Genomic DNA, 21,209 nt, shown 5'->3' on the forward strand with positions numbered 1-21,209 from the left:
GAAACCTCTCCTACAATTCAGTGATGATTCACAGTATGCAAGCCAGGGCAGAGCTGTACCCCATCTGGTACCCGCCTCCAGTGCCCTGGAGGTGTACAAAATCAAAGCTGTTCCCATTTATGTGGACACAAACTGGCTGTCACACTTGGAGTGGATCAGTATTCGCACTGCCACAGGACCAGCATTGGCCTCAGAGTCCAAAGAGCTATTTTCAACCAGTTATAGCTCCACTATGTGATAGTCTTACTCTAGCTTTTGGAGAAAACAGAAACAATGCAGATCACTGTGGTATTCTGGCTGAATTTCTGAACTCTCTTGGCTTCTCTGATATCTTGCTCTGTTCCATGCCTCTGCTGTAGTTTCATGCCATTCAGGGCATCATTTTATATTTTTCCGACAGTTAGTGAGTTGGTTATTGACTAGAGAGATTCAAAGACAAAAAATCAAATCACTGTCAGGCATTCCCACAAGAGAAAACATACCCAGATATGTCTGAACCTCATTTGCTGTTTGGAGAAGGGTATGTGTCAGTGTCTGTCTCTTCCCTAATCACTATACTCTGTCCTTAAGTATTCTTAATATGAGGGAATGCTTTCATGTAGCCTCACTTTTTAGGTACTATGCTGAATTCAAAGAAAGGGTTTGCTTTCCTGCAGTCCCTAGGTACTACCTCACAGTAGCACTGGGGAAACGATGTAGTTAACAAGTTGAAATGCTGACATTATGAGGGATAAGCTCTGATCCTGAATCTTATTTCTCAGACAGCGGAAGGATGAGCTGGAACAGAGGATGTCTGCTCTCCAGGAAAGCCGGAGAGAGCTTATGGTTCAGTTAGAAGGCCTCATGAAACTACTGAAGGTAAGGACCTCTGCTTGTCGTTAACAAGGAGAAAAGGCACAGCAGAGCAAGAGAAGAGCGGGAAGAGAATTGACAACAAAATTCATCAGAACTTGACTATTTCCTCCCATAAAAGTTGGCTTTGTTTCCTTCCCTTTCTATTTTTCGCTTTGGTCTTTAATTCAGGGGTTTCAAATGATACTGAGATTATGTTGTTCATGCAGTAATACCACATCATCATTGTCATCTACTGCTAAGTGGATGAAACAGTAGAGAGAGGCTCAGTACTACTGAAGAATTAATACAGTTCTTTGAACGATGTGGTGCAGCATGACATACAGTCCTGTTTTGCTAACTTGCAGAAAGATACAGCAGCATCTCTGGATTTCAGGCTAGTAATCCCTGGATCAGCCATTCAACAATGTTGAAAACCAAAATATGTTGTGGCAGGTCCAGTTTCAGGTGTTTTTATAGTTTTCTCTCTTGAGGACATAAAATACATAACAAATGGATGAGAAAAGAACAAAATGACAAGTACGATGAGATAACTAATGCCTCAGAAAAAACAACTTGGCGCCCAAGCTGGCAGTACAGAACTGTTTTTGCTGGTTCCTTTAACTTTGCCTCTTCTGTTGCTAATTCTGTCAGACATGTGATCTGACAATCACATATGACTATCTAACCTTAGAGATGGTTCACAGTCTGCAAGCCAGGGCAGAGCTGTACCCCATCCTGTACCCACCTCCAGTGTACAAAATCAATCCCAGTAATCCCATTATCCCAATAATACTTGATTGTTTTCTTAAATACAGAAGCAAGCCCTTGTTAAAAAGATGAATCACACCTTTGCACCTCTCACTTAAAAATGGAGATCTCAAAAAGTACTTGTATTTTAAAGACAGACTAGGGTAAGATGGAAAACGTATCTTTATTTGCAAAGTCTTGCCCCATTTTGGCTGATATGCCTCAGAACAGATCAGGCCAGAAATTCACTCTGGAAGAAACAACTCTGAATGGCATGAGTGTTTTGTTGTTGGCCATTCTAGATAAAATGTGTGCATGGTAATGCAGTGCAACTTGGGTCAAACTTGGCTCTGGCCGGAGCAGAAAGAATTTCACTGAAATCCATGAAACACCACCTGTTTGCATCAAAGGATGAGTTTGGACCCTTGTGTCATTTGCACCTCCCCAGGCACAGCCTTCTGCAGGCCCCTGAGCAGCAGAGCCAACCAAGTGGGCAGCAGAGTCTCAGGAGCTAGCAGTAGCCAGAGTACTTTTCCTCTACCTGGGAAATGCTGTGGTGCTACAACTAGGGGTAAGGGCAGTGTGTTGCCATTGCACTGACTCAACAAAGAGAATTTTTGGTAGGAAATTTTACTAGCTTTCTGCACACTTTGTACAGTGCTGGTATTTCAAAGTGGCCAGAGCTAAGTGTAACCTGGACCCATATTTTCAACTATCTCAATTTTAACTTCACCCTGTGCTCAAGTTTGCCTTTCTTCTTCTACTCTTCACTTACATCCTGGCTAATCTAATGTGCTGATCCTCTTTCCCTTTAGGAAGAAGAAATGAAACAGGTAATAAGTTACCTGCTTATAGGAGACGTCACTAACTCTTAAATGTGATTGTATTCCTGTGATTTATTTTACTACCTTTGCTTGAAATGTGTGCCTACTCTTCAGACCAAAATTTATATTCTGCACTTCTTTCACATAATATTTTCAAGTATTTTGGAGCAATTTTCACAATTAAAGATTGCTGCCTCTTGGTTCCATCAGCAGAAGCACAGTCAAAAATCTGATATATTCTGTCTATATGGTAGAGCATGCAGAGTTTGTAGGTAATGCTCAACTTCATAAAAACTAGCATTTGGGCTAATTTTTTTAAAAGCATCAGTCACTCTGTTGCAGCAAGAAAATGTGACCAAACAGCACCTCTGTATAAGGTCTGTCTTTCTGGTTCTGCATAATAGTATTAAAAGATCTTCTATTTGCAAAAGAAAAGTCCCCAACATGACAAGACTTTCCATATCATACAAAATAGTCACTGGACAGTACTAAGTGAAAGTACATTTTAAGGCTATTATGAGGTATCAACTTTCCTCCACAGAGTAATAGTCTCACTGAATACCGAGTGATGATGCTAAGGAGTTACTCCCAGAATTTCCATGAAATGTTCCCCATTAAACTATGCCAATCCACAATCTGTTGAAAGATACAGAATTAAATTAATTTCTGGAGGAATTTGTTTGGAATGAGCAGTCTGGCAATTCATTTAATGCTTATGAACTTTCTATTTCTCTGCTGCCCTTCCTTGAGAAAGGGTAATGAGGACATCGTGTATGTATAATTTCCTTGTCATTTGTTAAGGTTATGGGATGGACTTTCCCAATATGTGATCCCTCTTCAATTCCGGCAGAGGGAGCAATGATCTAAAACTCCTGTAAAGCAATTCAAACAATTTATCCTAAGCATACATGAAACTTGATGATGATAAACTTTTTGCTGTCTAGCAAGGGTTAATTAAAAATCTGTAACTTGTTGACTAGGGATAGTGAATTAAAAAAATACATTAAGTTTTCCTAAAAGACACCAGTACATTGACAGCTGCAACCAATTAAAATATAAAAGCTGAAGCTGTCTACATTTCTGCACTGTCTGTCGTAGCTTTCCCTTCCTCCCTTTTCAGCATGCCTTAGTCCTCAGCCGATGGGGCTAACTAAGTTTGGGAGCAATTTGGTGCTTGATATCTCTGCTGAGATTACCAAGGAGTTGCTTACTGCTGGTTATCTTAGCAGATTTTCAGGCAGCTAGCTCTAGTCCATGAAAACTGTGTTTCTCCCAATTCCAGGTAAGCAGGAATCCAATTCTAATAACATTCCATTCCCACCAACCTGGGTTGAATTGGATCTAGCTAAGCAAAATATAATAAAAGTGTTCACCTCTTCTAAATCAGTCATTCTCTAATATTCTCCTATTTCAACTTTCTTTTCATCGTTTCTGTCCAATATTGCACAAATAATATAAAAACAAGAAGTTTTTAGCTGGATAGGAGAATCCAAATACTTCCTTTCTCTGTGCTACCCAAACAGTTTGTTCAAAAATGGAAAGCTACAGATAAGAGAGCATTGTTTATCATAAACACAAGATGTCAAGCGTAACTATAAAGTAGACTCAAAACTAAGCACTGGTGAACAGTTTTTTACATTTCTCCTGTGGGAAAATTCCAGAGGAGAAATATTGGCAGGCACCCATTATTTTTAGTAAATAAAATGCCCATTATGTAGTTCATTCCTTAAATGTGACTTGATTATAGAAACAAGTTTAATCCATTTTTTTCTCATCTTCTCTGAAAGTTCCCACTGTTGTTAGTGTTCCCTCGAACTGCCATTGAAGGCAACAGGAAGCTGAGGAAAAGGGGCAAGCAGAAGAGAACTGGGAGCAAGAAGTTCTTCGTTTCATAGCTCTTCTGTTTCATAGAGGAGTTGGGGGCATGGCAGCAGATAGCTGTAGCTGCCAGATGTCCTGCCTGATGTGCAGGAGGTATGGCCTTCGAGGGCCTGAGGGCATCACCAGGTTGCTGTGCGCCCTGTCTCTGGGGGACTAGCATCATTCAACCAGCTGGAAGCAGACCAAGGGTGGCTGACTTCTCAGCTGGCCACCCCAGGGTTTGATTTCTGCTAGAGCAGGTACAGAGGAGAAACAACAGGGCATCTGGCCCTTATATTTTCAACCACCCTTTCATCCATCATTTAAATATTTTAAAACTGATCATTAAAAAAAATTGTAAGTATTAAATCCTCCATTCTCTTATCAGTACTGTGCTTATTTCTCATGACCTAATTTGCCACGTTGTCTCTCCAGTGATAATGTCTCTTAAGAAAGGGGAGAGAGGAGAAAAGAAAAAATAGCTTAGTATTCTAAAACATTATTTATGATTAGGGGCAGGATTTTTTTAAAAATCTCAAAGAGCAATGCTGCACTCATTCTGTAATGGGCTGCTATTGACTTTTTTAGAATAGATTCCTCAAAACAGGTCTGGGCTGGCAATCAAAAGAAATGGCATGGAAAGAGTTAAGAAATCCTTCCGAATTCTCAAAATAAACACAGAGTGAGGGAAACACCAGCCTTAATGTTATTTTTCACTGTAAACAAACAGGCGCATATGTTCTAGTTCCTGTTTTAAAAGCACTCAGGCCACTTCAATCACTGCCCTGTACTGAACACCGATTTTCAGTCATGACAAGAGGTGTGTAGTTTAGTTTAGGTTTGAGAGTTTGTTTTTCCTTATGTGGATGCACATTCTAGGGGCTTTGAAGCAGTCAATGAAAAGTGCACTGTGTCTCTCGGTATCACTCACCCAGCTGCAGTTGTAAAAAATATTATTTTGTAAAGTCTGTTTGAATTTCAACTAAGTGATACTAACCATGAGGTGCTAACAGCATGACATTTTATATGACTGGTATTAAAACATTTTAACTTCCAGCAGCTGAACCCATAACAGGAATCTAAATTGTCCTATCCCCATAGTATTTGGGCAGTGCCTGAGTATATCCTGTAGAGCGAAGAATTTAATAGTGTATGATTTAGTAGTGGCTTAAAATAGTTCTCTGGCTCAGAATAAAAAGCATTAAGCTATATTATTTATTGAGAGTATCAGATTTTATGTGACTAAGAGGTTGCATGTACATTTTAAAACTTTATGGCATGAACTTTTTCTGTAAAGGAGGCAGAGGCTCAGGTATGAGTACACAGATGAGCTAAAATGGAAGCATTCTGATTAAAGAAACTATTTTAGTTCCTTACCCAGACTGAAAGCTGCTTCAGTGGTAGCTTCTTTCTGCTTCTCAAAGTTTGAATGATTTACCTTTTATCAAACACGCATGTGAATTGGGGGAATGAAAGAAGGAAGATGGAGGGGGGACAAGGCCTCTTCTTTGGTATTTATTAATTTGGATTTTTTTTTGATTTAGCGGTCTGACATTTTCCCAAGCTTCAGGAAAGTCAGATGTGAACTTGTATTTTCCTACCTACTATTATTTTCTACGCACCATCGTTGCTGTCCCCTAGCAAACAACTGACTTCAATAGGTTTCTTTTAGCAAAATTAACATTACCCAACTAATCTACAAACAGCATGATGCCTCTGAGGTGAGGGATGGGTGACAAGGACAGCAGGCCAAGTCTCTTGCAAAGACCTATTTAACCATTTGTGATTGTTTTCCAGACCCAAGGGGCAGGCTCCCCTCGTTCCTCACCCAGCCACACTATCAGCCGACCTATTCCCATGCCCATCAGGTCTGCCTCTGCCTGCTCCACCCCAACCCACACACCTCAGGACTCGCTGACTGGGGTGGGAGGAGATGTGCAGGAAGCCTTTGCACAAAGTAAGTTCATTAGTAGCTTGCATGAGGTACTCAGAGACTACTTTGAGACTCCTTATTTCTTCTGGTTAATGGCCAAATGGACTTGAGTTTCTGAGTTGCATAGAAAGAACAAAACAGAAAGAACAGCTGTGTTTTACCAATGAAAGTCAACTTTGTCTGCCATCAGACTTTGCTCTCAAGGCAAGCAGGTAAGTGGAAACCATTTAGAACCAGACAGTGATGCCAGCAAATGGATTTGGTGGTAAGAGGGAATTTTAATGCAAGATGGTCAAAGCAATTATCAGTACTCTACTAATCAGAATATAAAGAACTGTTACTGACTTCAGCAAGGTTTTGTGAGTGGGTTTGTTTTTAAATAAAGACTCTGCTAAAGAATAGATAATAGAATCATAGAATAATTTTGGTGGGAAGGTCATCTCATTCTGCCTCATGCTCCAAGAAAGCCGGCTTCGAAGTGAGATCAGATGGTTCAGGCCTTATCCAGTTGTTTTGAATATCTCCAAGCATGAATTTTCCACAGCCCATGTTCCAGTGTTTGTCCACACTTCACTGTGTAAATTTTTGTCCTTGTATCTGGTTGGAATTTCCTTCGATGCAGCTTGTGACTGTCATCCCTTCTCTTTTTGCTTCAAGCCTGTGAGATGAGTCTGTCTAGACTAGACAGGAATCTAGTCTGGAAGTTTAGGTGAACACTTTCTTAGCGTTTCCAGAAAAATGACATAGGCTGTATTGTGTTTCTCATTCCCCTTTCCACTCTCTTGTCAAGTAACAAGAAATGTTAAACTGTTTTGAATTTCTAAGGCCACGGATTAAATGATTATGTTGAATACAGAAGAAAGTAAATAGTCCATGAGACCTGAATGAGGAAATATTCCTTCTTTCTCTAAACTGCTTTCTGCTAAAATATTTATATTGCTTCAGTTCTTTTATTTGAGCAAATTTTTGCTCTGTTTCACCAATACAAATCAAAATATAAGTGGCGTTCTGAAGTTCCACTGCTGCGGTGGATGCATATTTGTCCCCAAGAGCCCAGTTCTGCCTTCCCATGTGCCCTACCCTTTGCCTTCCGTGGGAATTGTGTTTATGTACCTTTTGGCAAGGTTGAATCTGTAACGCAATCAAGAAATTTCTACTAAAATGCTGGTAAATTCATGTTTTAAACATGTTTTACTAAGGCATAATTCCTAGGCCCAGCATAGCAGGTTGCTGTATACCTCATTTGCTGTGAGAAAAGAAACAAACAAGAAACATTTTTCTTCTTTTTGCTGTGAAAAATTGAGAGAGGCAAAAATATGGACCCTAACCCCCATGATATTATAGAACACTTTCTTCTAGAACTAAGACTAGGAGAAATAATTTAGTGGCTACAATAAAATATCCATAAATAATTACTTAACCTGCCTCAGGCAAATGTTTCTTAAGCACATAAATGTATTCTGTTCAAGAGAAAAAGCAATATAAAAAGATACAATGATCACATTTTAAAACTATTGCATTTGATAAATATCTAGCTTTATGTCATTACTTCCCATATTCTCTAGTTAGGAAGGTCAAAACCAGAGAACTTGAAATCCGCCATTCTGTCACATGTTGACATATATCATTGTGAGTGTGTGCGTGGGTTGAACGATGACGTCTCCCTTCTGCGCCGTACCAACAGAGATCTGTTTTTTATACACATAACACAGACCAGCCATGGTTAGAGCACTGTTTCTCATGTTTTTTCTCTTCTTTCATAGTGCTTCAATAGTTCAAAGATACAAAAACTGAAAAGGCTCTAGGGAGGGAGAGGCTATCTGAGTGTTTGTGTGTGTGTGTTTGTGTGTATGCATAAGAGAGAGATTAACTACTTTGATCTACATTCCAGTAATCATTTGCTAACTGTGATATATTAAAAAGAACCTCTTTAGGATTTGGGGGCGTTTTTAAAAATGTATAGTATAACAGTCAGTCAGTTTTAAAGAATCTATAGCAGTCAAATCCTGCCACTTCCTAGGAAGAATCCAGTCTAAAAGATTAGAGATTCTATGGGACGTATAGATTATTCAGCTACAATAGGAACTGTGTTTGGGATTTGGGAGAGTTAAGCACATATTACCCACAGTCCACTCCTAGGGAACAATTATTGCACTCAGCTCACCAGAATCTTTCATGTTTGATGGTTAAGGGAATATTGCCAGGTTCAGCAGGGAACCACTTCTAGATTATTAGAATGAGTTTAAAAGCAGCTTAGGGCTGTTTGGAGAGGGGATAGTGTTTCCTTTATTAAAAAAAAAAAAAGGTAAATTATGGACTGTACAAGAAAATCTTTGAGCTACAGAAGAGACTGAGTGGAGAGGAGAGAGGGAATGGAGAAAAATCCCTATCAGTCTTGACGAGGTCAAGTATGTTTCTTCAACATTTGCCATAATAATCTGGGAAATACCTGACAATAATGGTGTCATTAAACAGAACTGTGGGAACTTAGAGAAAACATTTAATTCCTCCCTCCTCCCCCATGGACATTTTAAATGAGTTCACATTGGATTTAATCTTCCAGGCCTGGTCTGCTAGTGTCACCACACAAATGTGAGCTTGATGGCAATGAATAATCTCCACATTTCTGGCATTGTGATTAAATGAAGCATGAGGGTAGGTTTCTGCTCTTGCATGCAGCATAAGAAAATGAGGCCGTTCTGCAGAGAACTCTTCTGCACACGTCTCTTGTAAGGGCTTTGATACCCTGAAATATCACAATGGCAGCTCTGGGCAGGGCTAAAACTGCTTTGAGCAGGAAAACATATGGCTTGTGAAGAATATTAACACTGTGTTTTGTCTGTCTCTTGCTTCAGGTGCAAGACGGAACTTAAGAAATGATTTGCTGGTGGCAGCAGATTCAATCACCAACACCATGTCTTCTTTGGTAAAAGAGCTAAATTCTGGTGAGTGAGGCTAAAGAGGGAAGATAGTCCTTGCATTGTCATTTCATATGTATTTTAAAAATTGGGAGCTAAGAAAAAATAAATGAGCAAAAAAGCAATGTAATATAGCTTCAAAGATGTTTATGCTTTTAGAAAAAAAAAATTGAAATAGCTTCAGGAATACAGCAGTTTTGAAAGCCATGAATGCAGAGAAGTGGTTATCTATAATGAAAATTCTTTGAGAAATTTGCTCATGGATCTGTGTTGAAATAGTCTTTTCAAGGAATCGTTGTGCCTGAGAGTGCCTTTGGTCAGTGGGGGTCAAAACACCCTAATTGCATAGCATCTTTCCATTCCATAAAAAAAAAGTATCCATTTAAATGGATGGCTGGGTTGGTATGGGAGACAGATTTCACTCTTCAGAAATTTGGCTCAATATAGACTGTATAGGATCTGTTGTAAAATGTGGTATATAGAATACTTATAAAAAATATCTCACTTAATAAGCCAAATAAGCAAAAGCTTCACTATTCTATCCCACAACAAGAAGAAAACTGTAAGCTCTGAAAATATGCATAGAATAGTATATTGACATTCCCTAATAGAAGATGGCATTCTAAATTGGAAAGACAGAAATGTACAGAGAAATAAGCAAGTGTATTTACCCTTGAGAAAGTTAAATGGAGACACCTTTTTGCTTCACAGAAGTGGGCAGTGAGACAGAAAGCAACGTGGATTCAGAATTTGGACGGACTCATTTTGATGATCTTGTTCCATCGCCAACTTCTGAGAAGGCTTTCCTCGCACAGATCCATGCCCGCAAACCGGGGTACATTCACAGTGCTGCCGCCACTGGTTCCATGCGCAGTGACATGTGGGTACCTTCTTGATTCATCACTTTAATCTCATTCTTTTTATTCTGTTACCCTTGAAGACAATGTGCAGCATGTAATAGTTTCTCTCCTTCTCAACCATTTGATTACCAAAAATTGCCTAAATCCAAGTGAGGACAACTTTATGACTAGATAATAGTGATCTCTGTAAGCTCTAAAAGCTAGAACTTAGGATATACTCAGGAGTGGGTCTTCTCGAATCCAATGTGGAACACTCTGGCTTCACTGAGGCAGTGGGACATGTGCTCCCTAGTGTGCCCTGCAGTCCTAGTCCCTGCCTATCCAGACTGAGGAGCCTGTTGGAGCACACTGAAAAAGAGAAGTTTTTTATGGAAAAGACAAGATGTTTTTTTGACCAGCTCCATTTTTTGACCCTGAACCTTTCCATCAGAGACAATGGGCATCTTTCCAGCTATTTTTAGTTCAACCTCTTACTCTTGTATCACTCTCAAAGAAATTTTGAGGACTTTTGTTACTGATTTCAGTAGCCTTATACCCCAAAAACACCTTCAGCAGAAAACTCCCTTTGGTCTACTTCATGGATACCAGACCACTGGAGAGGGGACAGACTGACAGGAAAATGATAATTAATGGGCATCTGCTCTCCTCATAGCTTACAGAAAAGGGAAGTTTTATTCACCCCAAATGTCATTCATCTCAGGAAGCTATTTATTAATAATTGTCTTTAGGGTTACAGAAGATGGAGACCCCTATGTCAGAGCAGATGATGAAAATTATGAGAATGACTCAGTCCGCCAGCTGGAGAACGAACTGAAGATGGAGGAATACCTGAAGCAGAAGCTGCAGGATGAGGCATACCAGGTGAGAAGAGGACACTGGCTGTCCATACGTCTCCGTATGTGAGAAACAATAATTTTGGTGATGTTAAGCTGAGTTTTTGTTATATGTAGATTTTTTTTCAGTAGTGAAAAGCATTCCTAATGGCTCCACTGTGAACTGAAGCTCAAGTACAGTCTGTGTGTCATTGTCATTTTCAGAACCTGGAAGGAGAGGAAAGGGTCTGAAATGAACTAAATCCCAGAGGACCAGGTATTCAACAAGCATCTAGTACAGTGAAGCCTGAACACTTGTCGTTAAACACCTCCTAAGGAAGTTTTCAAAAGGCATTTGTTTAAGCATCCAATAAAAACTAATTTGACAGAAGGGTTTGGCATTCTCTAAGTATCCTCTCCCTTCTGGTTAATGGTCTCTATTTCTGCCTGATAGAATGAACTATTGCCAGTTTTTAAGTTTTCTGACTCGGATCATCCTAATATAAAGATCATTATTTCTTACGATGTTACTAGTAATATCAGTAGCAGGGCACACCCAGTTCAGTTGTAGGGGAGCAGGTTTAAAGCAAGCAAAAATAAGCACTTCCCCACATGATGAATGTTTAGATGTTGGAACTCATCACTGTAAGGTACAGTAGATGCTAAAAATATAAATGGACTAAAAAAAGGATTAAACAGATACTGAGAGATCAGGTGTATGGAAATGAAGTTCAAACCTTCTGGTCAGGAGTTCTTTAAACTACTGATTGCTGGGAGCTAACATGATGTAGCCTTTTTTCTGGTAGTTTTTCTGTAGTATCTACCACTGGTCACTTTGGAAACAAGATTGGAAAGTGGGAAATTTCTGTTTAGAATATCCTGTTGAACAGTGGCCAGCTGAACTATTTTACATCAAACCTCTGGAACTCATAACAAGCTTTTTACTATTCATACTCACAGGTACAATGTGTTCCTCTGGATAGCCAAAAAAAGGTGGTGGCTGTAGCTATCATAATGCAACTGTCAGCTGAAAAAAACTGTGAGGAAGAACTCCTACTAAGGTTGCAGTATGGTAACCTCAGTAACAATATTTTACGTTATTAAATATCTCACTTTGTGTAAAAGCAGCACATTTAGAAAAACTTGTAGATGTAGTGTAGCATGGAAGATGGTTGGTCAAAACCCACTCTTGTTATTTCGTGTCACCTTATCTCCAAGCAAGATTTTCAAGCAAAACTCTAAATTAATAAAGGATGAGCAGAACACTCAGGATGCACAAGGGAATCTGGAACAGGGAACCTCAAAGGAGACTTCTTTTTCTCTCTTTTTTTGGAGCATGTTGTAAATAACAAGTATTTGTTCCAGAAAAAAAAAAAAACACATCTAGTGCACAAGTCTAAATGCTAACAGTGCTTATCCTCCCACGTCTGCTAGCAGTTGCGTTCTTGGATGGATGTGTTGTATAATACACTTTTCACTGGGCTTATTTTCTGGGTCCACAATTGTTCTCTTTACTTCTAGGCTTGTGCATGGCTTTCTTCAGAATAATACACTGCCTGGCTGCTCACTGGCTTAATTTGTCATCTTCTTGTTTTCTATCCTTTGTTATCTACAGGTCAGTTTGCAAAGTTGAGTGCAATATCCTTCTCTCTCTCCTCTCAAGTAAGTATCAATATAATGTTTGGAATGAATACTCATAATGTGTTGTTCACTTGCACTGCACCTCGTGTTTCCTGAGTTTATGTGATGCTGCTTTTTTTTTCTGCTTTTAACCTGTGTTAGGATGCCTGAACATCACAAAATCATTTCTAGTAATACAAATGAAATGTGGTCATAGTCCTGAGGATTCTTGTTAAGGCACCACCCTTTTTATCTTCTTCCACTATCAACCGTAGGAGAAGGAATGTGGACTTTTCATCTCTTGGGATGATGACAAACATATTAGCCAGTACAGAGGAAGCTTATACAGCAGTTAAGGAATCATTATAATTCAGGAGGCCTGAGTTCAGCTCCTTACCTGCTTGAGTCTTCCTAGGATAATTGAAATAAATTAGTTCTGGTGAGATCCAGAACATCTACTCTAGTGTATAAAACAGGAGTTAGGCAAACATCAAAGAAAGCAATCCATGAGCTACTTAACCTTAGAGGTGCTCTCATATGCATTGCAGAAATTTAAAATGCCCTAATCCAAGCTGCAAGGTACCTAACTGCTCTCTAGGGTGTGGCAATCCAGAGATAAGGCAAGAAAGTGTGTAAGTTCCCTGTTGGACCATATTCAGGCCATGTTCTCCACCCATGCCAGCCTCACAGTTGCAGCACTGAGTTTAATGTCACGTTGGCAACTGCATTTTCATTCAGAAACACAGACAAAGACTATTTTTACAAAGTAGCCTGTTATTACAAACATTTGCCCAGGAAATAGGAGACCACAGATTTCCTTCCTGCCTCATCTGAAGTTGTGGACTCTGCATTTCTGACTTCCTAGGAGAGTGCAGTACCCCACTGCAGAGCCAGCAGCGAGAGGATGCTGTCCATCCTGCTGTGATGTTGAACCATGTGGTAACGGGGTAGGGAAGGGAGGATCAGTCAGAAGGGGCCTGACCCTCATCAGCAAACTGAGCTCCTTCCTCAGAGCCAGAACTAAAGGCAACTCCTTGGTCAACTATCAAATGGGCAGTCATGTTCAGATAAGCAAAACCAGCGAACCAGCCTGTGCCAGCTTTAGCAGGAGTTCATTTTGTTAGTTTTAGCATGCCGTGGTTCATGCTAGAGCTGCCAGCATTTCAGTAAAGGATGAAACCCTCCTTATTTATATAGCAATTTTGATGGCAAAATTTGACCCTAAGTCTAGGGTTTTGCAACTTCTGATGATGCTAGAATTTGGGTGTTAAGATGTGAACCTTGGGAAAGCAGTGTGCAGTCTTCATTGTTAAAAGATGTTAGGTATTTCTGAAGCATCTTTCTCAGTGTCTCTAACAGCTAAAGCAGAATAAATGGATATGAAAAGCAAATAAACAGCAACACCGAGAGTACCATAAATAAATAACTTCTCATAACGTTGCCCCTCAGGTTACATTCATTTTCTCAGTAGCCCTGTTAGAAATTTGAGTAGAGCTGTGTAGATTTTCCTAAACATAGACAGCCAGAAAACAAGTTTTCTTCTTTTATTTTGTTGCAGTTTTCAGTTACAGATCAGGTCACATGAAAAGGAAAATTGATCTTTTGATAGTAATGTATGTGTGTATATGTATGTATAGGAAGTTATATATAACTGAATTTAATTGTAAGTATGAATTACCATTAATTTAAAGGATAGAAGCATTCAGACAAATTATTTGCAATATTAAGCTAAAATTTTCACTATTTCTTGATTAGATTTAAAAGGTTGGGTCAATTTCTTTTAAGATTTAATTTTTAACTTCCCCACTTTCTGCTTTCCGCTGGAAGAAGCAGTGTTAACACAGTGATGTGGGGAAATGCATGCTGCTGTACTGCCTAGCTTTCTTGAAAATACATATCCTGGCTCAAATTAGCAGAGATGTGAGTCTGAGTTATCTCACCTCCTGGATGCTTTTGAAGCATTTTGAAGGCCTGTGAGAGACAAAATTTTTAAAGCATTGTGTTCCAGCTGAAGCCCATAGTCAAACTCCTCTTGGCCCCCAGGGGAGTACTTCAGTCAAGAACAAACACTGAAACATCTGCGCCAGCTCTAAAAGCCTGGCCCTATAGAAATTAGCAGCAAACACCAGTGAACTTGGGACTTCATCTAGTCCTTATCCACAGAAACAAACTCTGTATTATCATATATTGTGATAAATATATCTGCACACGATTAAACGAGAGTAAAGATTAGTCTTCTCAAGAGTCAGGCTGTTTTGAATACGGAAGACTAATGTATCTTGTGTATTTTATTTAGTACTAATATAGTAGTCTTAGAAAATTAAATCCAAATTTGTTCATAAAGGCCACAATGCCTAAAGCAGTTTTGCAGTTTGGGGTGGGCTCTTTCCTGAAGCTAACCAACTACATCACATCATGAGGGGACTTTGAAACGCACATTGCTTTTGCTTGGGAACCTTTGAGATGTACACAGAAGACTTCTACTTCTAAAATACTGTTATTTAACCAATAATGATAAAAATACTGTCAGTATTGTATTGCCTAGATGGTCATATAAGGCAAAAAGCCAACTGATCTTTTTACCTCAGAACAATATCACCTGTGGGTTTATTAGCAAAAAAGGTGGGGAAAATCAAATCAGTTTATTATAGCTTGATATGAGTGATATTGCCACTGATAGCCAGCCACAGAGTTTTGTTCGTTTCTTTATTTATCAGTCATGGGCAAATGGTGGTGATGGCATTTGTTTAAGGCTCTTTGTGTTCTATTTGCATTTTTTAAAAGTACTATGTACAATTCTCTGGAATTGATTTTGAAATAACGTCTAGTATAAATATAACAAATTCTCAAGTGATCAGGCAGGTTCCAGTAATCTATAAAATATATATGTTTTCAGTTTACTTTTTACATTAGATGTATTTTAATACCACTTGTCTTGATCTTAATGGAGTAAAAATGTGAATCTGAGATTGTTTTCAGCAAGCACTAGGCAAAACTTGAAATTAGGAGAACATGCAACTTTTTGACATTATTTTACTTAAAAATAATCTGTATCCCACCGATAGCAGTTGCTTTTCTGCCAAGGATACCAATAGGAGCAGAAAGCTTCAATTTCTGGAAGTGGTTAAATAATTGTCATTTTCAATAAAGAGTTGTCCACTTGTGGACATGCTCCCATGAGAAATGCAATTTCCTAGATTTCCTAAAGCAATGCTTTCTTAGTGCTGCCATAGCAACATTTTAGTTAGCCGCATTCAGTTCATTCATATGCATTATTATAACAAAAAAGGAGGTGTAGAAAGCTAATAAAAGCCCAGCCTAAAGCATCCACTTGTAAAGAAGTATAGGGGAGAGTCTTTATTAGAAGCTTTTTTCTGAATTTTTTAACTGCAATTAAATTTTCTTTATGCTGACAAAAACATGTAATAACTACAGTTGAAGACTCAGTTCCATTCCTTCTCCAAAACCTCTCACTTGCTCAAAACTTTGTTCAAAACAAATTCTTTTGGGCCTTGGGGGATTTTGGGGGGCAGGGGTGATAGTTTCCATTAAAAAGGTAACTGAATTGTTCTGTGTTGGAAAAGGCAGAAATTTCTCAAATACAAAAAAGCCAATCCCCCCAACTTTTTGATATGAAGGCATTATTAAAAACTAACTTATTTCTTGCAACTTCACTGTTTTTCCAGGACAGAAATCTTTTTGAGTAACACAGTAATGTTTCCTCTCATCTTCCCCCTTTTCTCCAAAATCCCTTTTCATGTTTACCGACAATGACTCTGATTGCCACAATTCAGGTGAGAAAACCCATGGGTCTTGGGAAATCATGGTGTCAGTTCAGTCTGCCTAGTATGCCTTTGTGAGAAGGGTTGTTTATTAGGCCAAGGGACAAAGTGTGACAGATGATTTGTTAAAGGGCTGTGAAAACCCAACTGCCCTACATTTCTGTTTTTTTTCCAGGAAGGAAATAAGATTTTGGAGCTAGTATGCATTTCACTGACCATTGACATTTTCAGCTGTTTAACTTATTTGAAGTTCATGCACTGGGGTTCACTCCTAGCACGGGCTTCATGCCAGCACTCAGGCAATCGCAGAACCGCAGACATGATGGCTGGCAGGGACCCGTGAAGGTCGCCTGGTCCAGTCTCCCGCTTGAAACGGGACTAACTCCACCATAAGACCATATCAGCCATGGATTTGTCTGGCAAAGGCTTGAAAACTTCCACAGATGAAAATTTCACCACCTCTCTGGGCAATCTGCTCCAGTGCAGTGCCACCCTCCTCATGAATTTTTTTCCTGATGTCCAACCTGAACCTCCCAAAATGCAATTTGTGTTATTTTTCCTTCTTGTATCCTCCAGTACTACCAAGAAGATTTTGGCTTTGTTATCCTGGTAACTACCCTTCAAATAGCTGCTGACTATAGCTGCTATAGCTGCTAGTTTCCTCAGCATTTTCTTCACAAAAGTCAGTGATGCTGTGGTGAAGAAGCAGGATACAGGCGCTAGACAGAATCACATCTATAAGGCACTCTCTACTAGCACAACCCAATGATTCAGTGTCTTTTTTTTTGTTGTTTTCCTAAGAAGTACATAAGAAAACAGCATTACATGGACCATTCTATTTGAAAATAAGAGAAGGCTGACAACACAGTAATTTTCAAAATATTTTGCTACAGAATTCAGTCAGCTATATTTTCTTTTTTCTCTTTTTGTTTCTCCTTAAGTCCTGCTCTTCTTAGCGTGTAGTACAGAAGGTGCAAATGGACTGTGACCAAGTTAACTAGGATGAAGAAGCTTTCATTTTGTGACTTTTTAAGTTATACAAATAGGGATTTTGGGGGGAAATCACTGAATGATGAGTATCAGGGAAAAACAATTGGATTAAGCTGTAAATACTAAAGTGCCAAGAAACAGTCTTATAACATGACAAATCACTTGAGTCTTGGAATTAGTTCTGGCACTTCCAAAATGCTACAGTGAATCTAGAGTTCTGAGGTTCATTAGTACTCATTATTTCTGGTAAGAAAAATCTCCTTTCCATCCCACTGCTGGGTGTGGAACAGAAAGAATCCCTGAGAGAATTTAGAATAACCCTCTCCACACTCAGCAAAGATAAGTAATTTATCCAGAAAATTAGAAAAATAACAGATATTTAGCAGTACTATCTATGCATCTTAATGCATCCAGCATTTCACAAGCCACTCTTATTTTGCTTTTGCAGTTTATAATGATACCATCAAGAAATATGGGATGTACCTATATTTACCTACCCTTTAAATTGATTAAATAAAAATCAATATCACACAGCTTAGCAATGACCTCTTCCATGCCTTTCATTTTCATTTTTTGGCTGAATTGTGAAAAGTAAAATGTTCCTTTGCTAAGATTTCCAAATTAGTTTGCAGACTTAACTGATGCAGATGCATGTCAGATTTTAAAAAAATACTTACTCAAATGTACCTCAGAATTTTTTGTTAACCTCTCATTATATTTGCACTGAATGTTTCTTTTTTATTTATCAACAAAATGTTAGTGCTAGGTCTTTTTTAACCACCTGACAAGGAGATACTAAATTAAGATCATCATACCATAGACATTGAAGGAATCTGATGGAAGCATCTCTGCTTGAATAATTACTACAATCAAATAATGTCAGGAAGGAGAAGCAAGCTAAACTAACTGACCTTTCCTGATTCATCAGATTTAATTTAGCTCTTTTTTGCTAAAGCTATTTGCATTTCATCTCTCATCTTGTAGACCAGATTTACAGCAGAAAGGAGTAGAAGAGAATCTATGTCAGTAGAGTTTGGTCTTTTCTGTTGTTATCAGATCTCATGCAGGGCAAATTGGTTCTCTGTCTGAGATGGTTCAAGAGAAAAGGGGTGAGCTCCTTAACTTTGAAAAGGTCAGATGTGCAAACAGGATGAGAAAACAGTGTCCCTAGGATGAATATTCCAAAAGAAAAGGCTTGCAATATTTAGCTGAATGTAGACCCTCACATACTTCCGAGAAAGAGCAGCAGTTGTTTATCAAACATTTTCCATTACCAAATACAACTTTGATGCCTCCAGTTCTAGAAATTCAAGATATTTATTGATTCTTCAGGATATGGAAAAGCACCACAGAGAAACTGGTGCACCAGAAGATTAGGCTGTTTATGAGCTATAGCACCCAGAATTATTCCTTTAAGAAACTGAATTTCTTTTTAGACATATGAAGTGAAATATACCCAAACATGTAAATTAAGGGTGAGACATTTACACCCAAGGCAAGGCTCATGGTGGGAAGGTGGTGACTGACTGCTGAGTGGCTGAACTTTCTGTGCTGAAGGGGAATAATCCATGGTTTGGCTACTAATAATCTATTTATAGACCAACCTGGAAGGCTGAAATAGAAGGGAAAGTGGAAACATCTGCAAATCTGTGTTAATGCAGACCCAGTTTCTGCAGTATCCTACATGCAGAGCACAGAACAGTCTTCTCACCCATGCTAAGAGGACTTTCCAACTTCCCAAGTGCCTTGTAAATTTCGATTTACAGCTTAAATACCTAGGGCTCATCTAGGTAGAATGGCTTTTCCACTTTTTTTAAGTTTTTTTCAGGTGATAACTGAAAGAATTGGCCAGCTATTCTTTTTTTTGTCTTGATAAAGCAGCATGCAGAGGCTTTACTTGCTCTACCAGGGTGCGTATGTGCACACAGTTGCAGCATCTTAAACCAGCACTCTTTGTAAAAAGTTTCCCTAAACATTTCTCAACAGGCAAGCTGCAGTCAGACAGACAATGAGAGCTACGTAAGAACTGATGATGAGGAGAGCTGCTTTCAGCCAGATGATGAAAAAAACTTAGCTGCAAACTTCACAGAAGAATGGAACCAACAGGTGCAGTGTCTCTTGACAAAAAATTCAAATAACTGAGGACTGTAGCACAGTACTTTTCTTTTAAGAGTTGTAGTTTGTAGATGTGTGTTTTGACAAAAAGACTTTTGTTTAAAGCTAACTTATATTAGCTACATCTGCTGTAACATGGCTCATTACCGGTGAAGAACACAGACTGAAGTATGTACTGCTGTTACAAATAGTGGCAGTATTAATAACTCACATAAACCCTTTGCACATGATATTGAACCTGTTCAGTTTACAATGACAATACTGTTTATAGATAGAAAATTGATTTCTGAATACTTTGAGATTTTAGTAGATCAGTTTACTATACACTGTACATTTTTTCCACAGAAAAGATAAAAAGCTACAATTATGCATTTAACACTGAATGATTATACTCCTGAGTGTATATATCTAGTAGCCCAAAAACAAAGTACCAGACTATATTTGCAATTTGTTTGCAAGTCTTTTAATAGACTTATACAAAATGTACTAAAATAATAATAATATAATTAATAATAATAATAATAAAAAGCCTCTCTAATTTAGGGCTAATGTGTAACTTAGGAATGTTTTCTTTCAAAATAATATAACAAATCAGCCATAGAAGTTAGTGTAAATATTTTTTTTTTCCAAATAGATATCATATACAAAAGGTGACATTCAAATGATATAGAATCTAGTTTTTAAATCAGCACAGATCTTCTTAAAACTGTGAACTATGTTTTGAAATACTCGTTGCTAAAGCTGTTTATAAACCACAGGTGCCATAAGATCCCTGAACTGACTGATGTTATGTATAATCTTCCATGGTATTGTTTCATTGATGTTTTAGCTTTAGTAAGCATGTGTTCAACAAATCAGCTCTTTCCATTCCCCTGGCCCTCCGACTCCCCACTTCATTACATTATTTTTGAGGCCTTCAGCTTTAAATGTACAGGCTTAAAGTGCGCTTGCGACTATTTTATTTTTATTTCCGAATGTGTATTGCCTTAGCCAGCCACGAGATGTTCTGCATGCACTCTTGGAAATGTGTAGTGAGACTCTTTCAGAGCTGGATGGAGAATTAGCTATCAGTGAAAAGCACAAGAAAAGTGGTGGATTTTTTTGAAAGAACAGGCATACAGTTACGGAATTGGAGTTTTGTCCATTTTAGTAACTTCTGAGCATAACGGAATTTCTGGAGAAAGGGGACTAATCTGACCATTTTGGATTATGAAGTGAGCCTGCTAGCTAAAAGGTGTTTGCTCTGCTGTTACTACAGATCTACAGGTAGTTCTGAGCAGGGATTGACACAAAATAGCTGGAATATCCTCCACACAGGATATTGCTTGGAAATTAAGATTACACCTGCACTGCCATGCGATGAAATTAGAGCTGGTCCAGGTACATTAGAGCTAGAATTAGAGCCAGTCCAGAAGCAGGACAGCAACATCAGCACAATGTTATGTGCTGGCTGCACAGCCCTATTGAGAAGCACAGTGTGTTACCTTGGGACCACCTCTGTGCTAAGGTAATATTACTATGTTAACATAATATTACGGCTTCCAGTATCTGGCTGACCTGAAGTGACACTGTCTAGCAACCCTGAAAACATTAGCGTTTCATACAGATATTCCACCAGCACAGTCTGCCTACAGCAAGTGATGAGATACTCATCTAAAGCAGGTTAAAATGTTTGGTCTGTCCTCTGTTTCATGGTTACATACATCCTAGGATGTATGCTGCCATATTTACATTAGACTGCTATGTAGCTCAGCCCAGTAATTTCATTTGCCATTTGCGTGCATTCTCTAGGCTCTTGACTGTTTCCCTGGGCACTATGTGTTAGGGAATGAATATCTGTATGAAAGAGCTACCATTTTTCACTTTCATATTGTATTATTACTTATGCAGGTCTCTTGTCCACATTTCCATGCA

The 21,209-nt window shown here is 38.7% G+C and overlaps 1 protein-coding gene across 2 annotated transcripts in view; it reads left to right on the plus strand.

Annotated features, from left to right (window-relative positions):
* The window catches only part of DTNA (dystrobrevin alpha), a 92,135-nt gene extending 72,929 nt beyond the window's left edge, over positions 1-19,206 (plus strand). For both annotated transcript variants that reach the window (XM_013954712.2, XM_067292318.1), the window contains exons 13-19: positions 762-858; positions 6,063-6,222; positions 9,054-9,143; positions 9,828-9,996; positions 10,705-10,837; positions 12,404-12,450; positions 19,167-19,206. In XM_013954712.2, the coding sequence (XP_013810166.1) occupies positions 762-858; positions 6,063-6,222; positions 9,054-9,143; positions 9,828-9,996; positions 10,705-10,837; positions 12,404-12,421 (667 nt within the window). In that variant the 3' untranslated portion in view covers positions 12,422-12,450; positions 19,167-19,206. The remainder of the gene's footprint in view (positions 1-761; positions 859-6,062; positions 6,223-9,053; positions 9,144-9,827; positions 9,997-10,704; positions 10,838-12,403; positions 12,451-19,166) is intronic.
* The last annotated feature ends 2,003 nt before the right edge of the window (positions 19,207-21,209 follow it).

The sequence above is a fragment of the Apteryx mantelli genome, chromosome 2, assembly GCF_036417845.1.
Source record: "Apteryx mantelli isolate bAptMan1 chromosome 2, bAptMan1.hap1, whole genome shotgun sequence".
Taxonomy (NCBI): Eukaryota; Metazoa; Chordata; class Aves; order Apterygiformes; family Apterygidae; genus Apteryx; species Apteryx mantelli.